Source organism: Elephantulus edwardii, unplaced genomic scaffold (assembly GCF_000299155.1).
Source record: "Elephantulus edwardii isolate Elephantulus edwardi_28Jun2011 unplaced genomic scaffold, EleEdw1.0 scaffold00371, whole genome shotgun sequence".
Taxonomy (NCBI): domain Eukaryota; kingdom Metazoa; phylum Chordata; class Mammalia; order Macroscelidea; family Macroscelididae; genus Elephantulus; species Elephantulus edwardii.
In genome coordinates, this window is record NW_006400121.1 from 515750 (window position 1) to 526684 (window position 10935).

At 35.8% G+C, this 10935-nt stretch overlaps 1 protein-coding gene across 1 annotated transcript in view; it reads right to left on the reverse strand.

Annotated features, from left to right (window-relative positions):
* Positions 1-10935, reverse strand: part of NEK1 (NIMA-related kinase 1) — a 229495-nt gene that overhangs the window by 42190 nt on the left and 176370 nt on the right. Inside the window, exons 26-28 of the mRNA XM_006902136.1 lie at positions 9804-9921; positions 5724-5812; positions 649-896 (exon numbers count right to left, since the gene is read on the reverse strand). Coding sequence (XP_006902198.1) covers positions 649-896; positions 5724-5812; positions 9804-9921 — 455 coding nt within the window. The remainder of the gene's footprint in view (positions 1-648; positions 897-5723; positions 5813-9803; positions 9922-10935) is intronic.

Genomic DNA, 10935 nt, shown 5'->3' on the forward strand with positions numbered 1-10935 from the left:
ACATACTTTGGACATGTTTTAAGGAGGGACCAGTCCTTGGAGAAGCACATCATCCTTGGGAGGGAGGAGGGAGGGCGCAAGAGGGGAAGGCCCTCTATGAGGCGGATTGATTCGGTGACTGGGGTAATCGGGATAACACGGTGTGTCACGGTGCGATTGGCACAGGACAGAGCAGAGTTTATGGCTGTTGTACATAGGGTCGCTATGAGTCGCAAGTGACTCGATGGCACGTAACAACAACAACATCTATGGAAAAAAAGACAAAGGATTTTGTTTTTCATCTGAAGCACGCATGTTAAACATAGAAGACCTCTGGTAGCACCATACATAGGAAGCTGTACTGCTAACTCAATGGTGGCATCTGTTTTGCCGCTCAAATTCACCAGTCACTCTGCAGAAGACAGACTGACAATCTCCTCCAGTGAAAATTACAGTCTCAGAAAACCTGCTGGAGGGTCAACTATAAGCAAGTTCTAACAATAGTAATGTGTTTTTATTTCAATTTTATTATTATTCTTATACACTGTGTTTCATGATGAACAGTAATGTGTTTTTGAGTCAGCAAAATGAACCTTACTATTTTTCAAAGAGAAGCAATCAACAACAAAGATCAATGGATATCATTTTTCATTTAAGTAACATACTTGCCTTTGGGTTGTTTGCATCAAAGAGACCAGTTGAAAGACCAATCAGCAACGAATTCTTGCTTTTGTTTTTTGGTGGTGAATCAGAGCGAGATCGAAGTGGAAAAGATGCTTCTGGTGAACACTGACTTAACAGAACTTGTGAAGTTATTTTCAAGTCTTCAGGCTGAATCACTTTTTGAAAAAATGGTTCCAATTGCATAGATTTATTTATGTCACATTTAGAGTGTGAATAATCATCTATTTCAGGCTCTGTGATGTAAAGAAGAAACTGTGTGAAAATCTGTATGTTATATACTTCCAAGTGGTAGTGATAATACATGCATTTAATCCAAAACATGAATTCTATTAAAAAACAGTCTACTAGAAAGACAAAAGAAAAATATTTATTCTATTATTTTATAATCATTATTGTTATGTTCCGTTGAGTTGCCTGTGACTCACAGCAACCCTATGTACAAGAGCCCTAAAGCCTGCTCTGTCCTATGCCAATCTTACTGTCTCTGACACACCTACTGCCATTACTTCAGTCCCTGAATCAATCCATCTCTTTGAGGGTCTTCCTTTCCTGCACTGTTCCTCCACCCTCCCAAGCATGACATCCCTTTCCAAGAACTGGTCCTTCCTTGCAACATGTCCAAAGTATGTCAGATGAAGCCTCAGAATCCTTGTTTCCAAGGAGCAGCCTGGTTTAACCTTCTCCAGAACAAACATGTTAATTTTCTTAGCAGTCCATGGTATATTCAATACTCTTCTCTAGGACACAGCTCAAAGGCATCAATTCTCGTTCTATCATCCCTAGCATGACTAATAATTTTACCTACAAAAAAGTCAATTTAACTGGTGATACACTTTAATTAAGCTGTTTTGGTGTCTAATGGTAAGAAGCTGCGCTGCCAAGGTAAAGGCATGAGATTCAAATCTGTGAGCTGTTCCATAAGAAAAAAAAATGGGTACTCTCCTCCCATGTGATTTACAGCCTCTAAAAACCCTATAGAGGGTCACTATGGGTTGGTTCTAACTCAAAAGCACATAACAAAAGCATACTTTAATTTGATTAGAAGTTTTAAAATGTAGACACAAACCCATGGAAATGTTAAGGAAAAAAGCCACCCCAAACCACCCATGTTTGTTCTTGTTTTAGGTGCACTCAAGAGAGCTCCAACTCACAGCGATACTCCACAGCAAGAGAACAAACTACCAGATCCTGCTCCTCCCTCACAGCCGCTGCAGTGCTCGAGCTCGTTACAGTCACTGTGTCAATGCATCTAATTGAGGGACTTCTTTTTTGCTGATTCTCTAGTTTGAGTTTACTTTACCAAGCATGAGTGTTTTTCTACAGAGCCTAGACCCCTGATAAAATGCCCAGAACATGTGAGTCATAATCTCACAGTGCTTACCTCTAAGGAGCATACTGGATGTCTTTTTTCCAACAGAGATTTATTTATTCTTTTGACAGTGAATGGTATACTCAATATTCTTTACCAACACAATTCAAAGGAAACAAGTGAATCTTCTTTATTCATTGTCTAACTTTCAAATGCACATGAGAATACTGAAAACATCATGGCATGGGTGTGGCACACTTTTATCTTTAAAGCGGTATCTCTGCTCTTTACTACTTTAGAGAGGTCCTTGGCAGCAAATTTGCCAAACACAATAAATGTAGCTTGACTTCTTCACTACTGGATCCATGGCTGCTGATTTTGGATCCAAGTAAACTGAAATCCTTGCAACTTTTAACCTATTCATTGCTTATCATGATGTAAACCCCTGGTGTGAGGATTTTTGTTTTCCTTATATGGAGTTATAAACCATACTGAAGGTTCCAGTCACTGAACTTTATCAAGAATTTCTTCAACTCATCTTTGTTTTGTGCAAGCAAAGTATGTCACCTGAAAACTGTCAATTGCTAATGATTCCTCCTCCAATCTTGGTGCCATGTTCTCATATAATCAAACTTCTCAGAGTATTTGCTCATCACTCAGATTGTACAGGTACAATGAAAAAGGTACCACCCTGATAGACATCATTCCTGATTTTAAATCATGCATTTCTTATTATTCTGTTGAACAACTACTTCGTGGTTTATGTACAGGTTATACACTGTAAAGTGTATGAGTAAACTTAGCGTTCTAGAATTCTCATTCTTATGCTATCCATAATTTGTTATGATTCATACAGATGAATGTCTCTACATGACCTAATAGAACACAGGCAAATATCTTGCTGATATTCGCTGCTTTTTACCAAGATCTTCTTTCTTCTGAGCCCGTTCAGAATTCCTGGTAGTTCTCTGTTGCTGTGTTTCTCTAGCCATTTCTTAATTAAGATGATTTTATGTGCATTAATGATACTGTTCAATACTATATGCATTCCACTGTCACAAGTTTCTTAGGACTGGGAATAATAAGACTGATGTTTTTCAGGTGGTTGGCCAGGCTGTTACATCTTCCAAATTTTTTGGCATAAACAAGTGAACACATCTGACACTGCACACAGTTGTTAAAATAAGTGATATTCCATCAATTCTTGAAGGTTTGGTTTTTTGGCAATATTTTCAGTGCTTCTGGAATTCTTCCTTCAGTACCACTGGTTCTTCATCACAAGCCATTCCTTGATACAGTTTAATGCTAATCAATTATTTCTGCTAGTGTGACTCTGTGTATTCTTTCCATCTTCTTTTGTTGCTTCTTGCATCACTTAATATGCTGACCATAAAATCCTTCACTTTTGGAATCTGAGCTTTGCATTTTTTCTTCAGGTGTTTCCCACTCCCCCTACCACCCACCCACCCCCACCGAAGTTCATGTGAGGTTTCTTTTTTATCCCACCCCAGTTCACTTGAAAAAAAAATTCATTCATTGTTGTGCAATTACCTCCCTCTCCTTACCCCCAGTTCTCTTTGCAATGTATGTTTTTTTCTGGGTTGTTGTCATAGGTCTTCAATTCTTTAAGCTTGAGAAATATTGAGTGTTTTCTTCCATTTGGTTTTCTAACTCTAGCATTTTGCACATTTTATTGTAATACACTGTATTCTCTAGCCACCTTTTTAAGTGAAGTCTCTAACATGTCACTCTGCTTAGTCAAAGGCTGTGAAACTCTGGTGTTTTAGCTCTAAGGAGGGGGTTTGCCTCTAAGGGAGAAAGACAAGCAGTTTTCTCCCCTTGAGAACCCAACAGAGGGCTCCTAAAGTCAGAACTGACTTGATGGTAGTGAGTGTGTGAGTGACTCTTTAGAATCTTCTGTTTAGTCCTCTTAGATCCCAGTTTTTCCCGTTTGTTTAGCTCCTGTATATTTTAGGGCAAGTTTCAGTCTCTTCCGATATTTATTCTGGTTTTCTATTTTTCCTCGTTTTCTTTTTTTCATGTACCATGTCCCTGATATAATCTAACAACTCACCTGGTTTTGGTTATTAATATTTCAAATTTCTGTTCCTGAAATAAAAATTCTTGTGGGATATACTCAAAGTCAATTACAGAGTTTGTACTTTTTTTTTTTTTTCATTTTCTTCAGTGGCATTTGAACTTTTATATAAGCCACTGATACATTTATTCCCCAGTTGATGACCCTGGACTTGTTCTGACTGACGACACTGAACTTCTCTGTTGTCTCTTTCCACACATGTGGCTGTGATTCGATTCCTCTCTATTCTGTCTGGCAAGGTGCATACACATAGTCACTTTCATTTTGTTTGTGGCATTGTTGTTTTAAAATGTACTTTCAATAAGTTACTGGTTATAGGCTATTCTTCATGTGAGCTCTAGCCTTATTTCTACTATGAAACCAGGTTTTACAACCGTCAATCCTTCTGTTTCCAACTTTTGTATTCTAATCACCAGTCATCATTAAGGAATCTTAGTTTCATGATAGGTAAATATCAAGCTGCAAAAGTTGGCAGAAATCCATATTTAGCTTTGGTATTTAGCACCTAAATTTTAGTATAGTCATGTGAACAGGTCTTCCCAGTCTGTATATGGATAGTATCCTATTATATATATGGAGCACTACAATTCAGGATGGATGTTAAAATGTTCATTTTCATGATGAATGTTTTTATGTCATTCCTATTTGTATTATTCTGGTATGGTAGACCATATCATTGTCTGATTCTAAATGGCCAAGCCCAGTCTATTTCAGCTCATTCATGTCTAGGACATCAACCTTCATGTGTTCCATTTTACTTTTGACAATTCCCAATTTTTCCTAAATACCACCTTCTGAGAATTCATTCATGTCTGTGGATGTTTCTCTACATGGTGAGTTAAGCCATATTCGTCAAAGGATCTTGATCTATGTCATTAAGATACTATACTTTAAGGAAGTGAATTTGGTTCAAATATACTAGCTGCTCTGTATAAGAAGGATGGGCATTCTCCTCCTGTGCCTCTGAAATCCTGTTTAGTGGTCAGCTATGAGTCGATTCTGTGGACAGCAAACAACAATTACTACTTTGAGGCGGCACATCTTCGCCAGTAGTGTGACTGCCTTTAAACAGGGGAGTCTCATCTTCCAACAGTGTATCAGACCATGTTCTGCTGCTATTTATAAGGTTTACCATGATCCATTATTTCAGTAGTATATTATCAGTCCTGCTTTTAGTCTGTCTTAGCTTCTCTGAAAAGTGTCCACCATGAATGACTCTGCTGGCATTTTGGTTCCAAAATTACAGCAGCACACAAGTCATCACAGTATGACAATCTTACAAGATTTGTCAGATGACTGACATAATCATATTCAAATCCGGTTTATCCCTTGGTGGCAAAAACAGTTCATAACAGTTAAGAAATAGCCAGAAGACTGGAAGTTTGGACCAACCCAGAAACCACTCTGAAGATAGCCTTCGTGATCTGTTTCTGATGCAAGCTATCCTGAACGTATGGGATCATCATAAAATTATAATCAACTTGATAACAACTATGTTAGCAGTTTTTGTCATTACTTGTCCTTGAAGTGACCATAACTTAAACAAAATAGTTCTATTTGTGATAAGAAGTCCTTACTATTATATCTTGCCCACATAGAAGGGTTGATAACAACCTTCTAGAAAATAATCAAGAGTTATGCCGTGTTGTATACCTATATGAACGTCATTACACTGGCTCACATTCCTCGGGATTTCATCTCCAGTGTCTTCTTTTTGCTGAATGATGATTTTGTCTTCCAACCTGCCAAACGATATCAGTTAAAAAAAAAAAATCACAAAGCTGACTGGAAATAAAAGCACTCTAAAATACAGAAAATGGAACAGAAGTTCAATAGCATCCTGTGATCTTTATTGCAAATATGTTTCTCATTTGTATAAATCTTTTTTTATGCCATGTTCAAACCCTCATCACGGATTAATCAACAAAAATGTCAAGCCCTGTAATAGTCAATCACAGACTGTCTCTCCCAGACATCAGAAACACATGGAGACCTGGAGGAAATGTAAATTCTAGGAACTCATTTCAAGCCTATGAATCAGAAACTCAAGGAAGTAAGGCACAGATATTTGTGTTTTGATAAACTTCAAAGTGATTATGATGCATGCTAATAGTTGGGAATTAATGCTTTGTAAGTACTAAAATAACCTTATGCAGAAGAATATATAAACCAATTACAATATACTAATATTACAGAAAACTATGTATTAAATGTTAAAAGAATGAAGCAAAGAGCATATGAACTTACGTTAATGTAACAGCCAAGATATATTATCACTAAGTGAACAAAGTAACCAGTAGAGCAACCTGCATTTTATTATCCTTAGTGGTTTGTGTTGTTTTTTTTTTTAATGGTATGTAGCAAAGAAAAAGAAATAGAATAAGCACAGAAAATGATTAAGTCCCCAAATGGAAGAAATTAAAACCAAAAAACAAAGAAAAATCTACACTTTAACTAAATACAGTCTGAGGTTATTAAATTTATGCATTATATATTTTAACAAGAAATTTAAAGATGGAAAGAATATGTTCTAAAAGCATCATAATTTTTATGGGAGAAGATGTGAGCTGGTAAGTAGTTTTTATTTTCTTAATACTTCTCAATCACTTAAAACTGTCTACTTTTCCTATTGGTTTCAGAATTTGAACCATTTTCTACCTCTATTTTAATGTTTTGACTCATTTTAAATTACATGTAATGTGCTACTTAATTTCAAATATAATGTACCTCAGTCCTTCAAAAGGTAAACATGATCATGATATGGGCCATATTACCATATGACTCTACTCCAAGGTATAACAAAACAGCTAATGTACTGAAAAATGGTTTTCACAGAAAGATTCTACAAAAATGTTCACTATGGCAATAATATTTGCAATAACCAAAATATGGAAAAAACCAAATATCCATCAACTGATGAATGGAATAAGCAAAACTTATCATTGTAGATTCATAAAATGGATTACTCATTCATGAAAAAGAAAAAATGCTGAAAACATATATTTTAAATATAATAAATTTAAGTGCATTTTTAATATATTTCTTTAAAAAATTAAAACAAAAAAAAGGAAGGCAAAAGAGGATACCATCTGGTAAAATAATGGTATATTTATATAGGTTATAAAAGGTGAAAAATTATTCCTAATTAACAGACTTGTTATTTTTAGGTGTGAGGGATTTAATTCCAATTCATAGTGATCTCATACTACACAGTAGAATTGGCTTTTAAAGGCACTCTTTATAAGAGTAGTCTACCAGTTCTTTCTCCCAAGAGCCAATAAGTTGATTACAACTGTCAATTGTGTCGTTAGGTTGTTGTTGTTGTTGTTATGTGCCGTCGAGTTGCCTGCAAATCATAGTGACCCTATGTGCATGATTAATAATTGTACTGCTGTTATTATATTGGAACTAACTCATAGCTGACCCTCCAATGGGCTTGCAGAGGCAGTAAATCACATGGGAGTTGACTGATCTTTCTCCTGTGGAGCAGCTGGCTAATTCAAACCATGTACCATTGGTATATTGGTCGATGGTATATTTAGCATGCTTCACGATGACGACAATTCAAAAGCATTAATTCACTTTGGTATTCCTTATTCATTGTCCAACTTCCATTGGGTTGACAGAGCAAATTCTTAATACTAGGCCACCAGAGTTCCCTTTTTATTTGTTGTGCGCCGCTGAATCTGATCCAACTGGCACAGGAGGAGACTGCCCCTCCTTCTCCAGCAAAGCATCTGGTGGATTCAAACTGCACACCTGCAGAATTGCAGTGTAGTTTCTTGACACTCAGAGTTCCCTTTTTTTTGGCGCCATTGTTGTGTGTTGTGTGTGGAGCAGCTGGTAGCCTGAAACCACGTGCCTTGGGAACTGCAATACAGCTTCTTGCCACTAGGCCTCTAAAGCTCCCTATCTGGTGCCACTAAGGGATGGGCAATCTCCTCCAATGCAATTAACTATCTCTGAAACCCACTGAACGGTCAGCTGTGAGTCTGTTCGGACTCAACATTATATAATAAGTGTTCTTATTATAAGAATAATTATGCGCATTATATATTTACTATATATACGTGCCTCACTAAGCTTAAGTATTATAAAACGTTAACCATATAAAAAAATTAACAGCAAAAAGTATAAATATTACACAAACAAAATAAAAATGACAAATTTAACTACATATGGCATAGCAACAAAAATTGTCTATTTAAACAAAAAGCTTCTAATTAAATCACTAATCATATCAGAGATACAGCTGAAACAAAAATAATTCAGAAAAGATAAAAATATAAGGTATGAAGTTTTGAAATCTTTATACTGTGAAATAAGTCAGACATAAAAGCATATGTATATTTTATAATGCAACTTATTTAAAATATCAAAGAAAGGCAAATGCATTAAGACCAAAGTTTGTTAGAAGAGGGGAGGGGGCAAATGGGGAGGCATAGTATATTGATGACTGAGTTTTTAAAGTTTGTTCAAAGTTGCTGAAAAGTGATGAAAAATTTTAAAATTGTGGTAATGGTCACACAACACATTGTTGTTAGGTGCCACTGAATCAGCTCTGAGTCACAGTGAATGTATATAAAACAGAATCAAACACTGTCTGATCACGAACCATTCTCATGATCTCTCATGTTCTTAAATTCACTGTTGTAGTCACTGTGTCAAACTACCTTGTGGAAGGTCTTCTCTTCAGTTGGCCCTCTACTTTTCCAAGCATGGTATGTGTTACTAGGGACTGGCCCTTCCTAATAGCATGTCCAAAGCATGCGAGATGAGTTTCACTATCTGTGCTTCTTTTAAGGAGCACACGGGCCATGCTTTTCTGACAGAAACATTTGTAATCTTTACAGTCAATGGTATATTTAACATGCTTCACCAATACAACAATTCAAAAGCATGAATTCTCTTTGGTATTCCTTATTAATTGTCCAACTTCCATAACCATATGAAGCAAGTGAAAATACCATGGCTTGGGTCACACATACCACAGTCTTTAAATTGATAGTCTTTAAATAAGCCCTTGGTGGCACATGTGTCCAATGCAATATGCTGTTTGGTTTTTTTTGACTACTGCTCTCAGAAGTATTAACTGTGAACTTTAGTAAAAAGAAATGCTTTAATCTTTTGCTATTCCTCATCATATTGTTTATTGGTCTTGTGAGAATTTTTGTTTTATTTTAAAGTTTAATCCCTATTAGAAGCTAAAGTCTTTGATAGTATTTAAAAGTGCTTCAATTCTTCTTTTAGCAAGAAAAATTATGGTACCTCCCTACTGCAAGTTGTTAATGATTCTTCCTCCAATACTGATGACACTTTCTTCCCCATATACGTCAGTTTTGTGGACTGAATAGTAAGTATGATGAAAGATAAAACCTTGTTATAACAATTTATCATATTTATTATTATATTCACAAATATATACAAGATGGAGAATAGCATATAATTACATAGTAATTTAAAAGAGAAAGAAACAATTTGGTTTTGCTTGGGTATATATTAAAGATAATCACTTTTATGTATAAAAAAAGCAATTACAATGCCTACTAGAATTACAAGGTCAATACCTGGCAGGAATGGATTTTGCTGAACAGATACTTGTTACTTTATATCTGTTCATTTTAAAACCATTTGAATATCTAATTAAAAAATTAAATTTTTTATAAGCTATTACAATATTAGCTATATTGCTGCAATAGTTTTTGAAATGGAAAGAAAAAATAAGTAACATACTCAGGCTCCTTCGTTTCTTTTTTCTCAGCCCACACCTCAGTAATGGCACATGGCAAGCTATCATCTTTGCTTATTACATTTAGCTCCTGTAGAACCTCTGTTTCCAAATCCTCAGGGTCTATAAAGCAAAACATAACAAGAAACATGTTTGAAAGCAAAATTAGTGTAGAAAAAAGAAACCATTAAACTTTCTATAAGTTATCATTACTTTATTTTAGGCTAATGTATAACATAAAAAAAGAAATTTAATCTTGTCACTGAGCCAAATCTTTAGTAAAGTTCCTAATTCAATTATTTCCTAAAATAACTTTCCTTTTGCATTTTAAAATATGAAAAACAAAACACTGATTGTTCTGTAACTTTATTTTTACTTAATAAATTTTTCCTTTTATTAAAAGTTCAGTAAACTGCAAACTGGCTTAAAGAACATATAAAACCAGATAAAAAAATAAGAAAAAAAATCCAGTTAAAAAGCTAAAAATATAGATAGAATAAGACAGACTACACTGTAATATCAATGAATAATAATTAAAAGATCATTCAAATATATCTTTCAATAATGAAAACCAAAATAATACCTGGACTTATTCTGAAAGCATAACTGAGGTACACTAAACCAATTTTCCTAGGCCCTTAAATCATCGTAATAACCAGGGTATTATCTGTGTTTTTTTACAGAAACGAGCAATGGTGTCTCTCTGGAGACTAAGGTGCATCTGATACAGGCCATGGTCTTTGCAACCACTTGTTATGCATCAGAGAGTTGGACAATGACTAGGAAGGATAGAATGAGAACTGATGTCTTTGAGTTGTGGTGCTGGAGAAGAGTATTGTTTGTACCACGGACTGCTAAGAAAACAAACAGATTCATCCGGGAGAGGGTTAAACCGGGCTGCTCCTGGGAGGCAAGGATTCTGAGGCTTCGTCTGACATATTTTGGACATATTGTTAGGAGGGACCGGTCCTTGGAGAGGGACATCATGCTTGGGAGGGTGGAGGGGCAGCGCAGGAGGGGAAGACCCTCTATGAGGTGGACTGATTCAGTGACTGGGGTAATCGGGTTGGGTGTATCCGAGACAGTGCAATTGGCACAGGCGAGAGCAGTTTAGCGCTGCTGTACATAGGGTCGCTA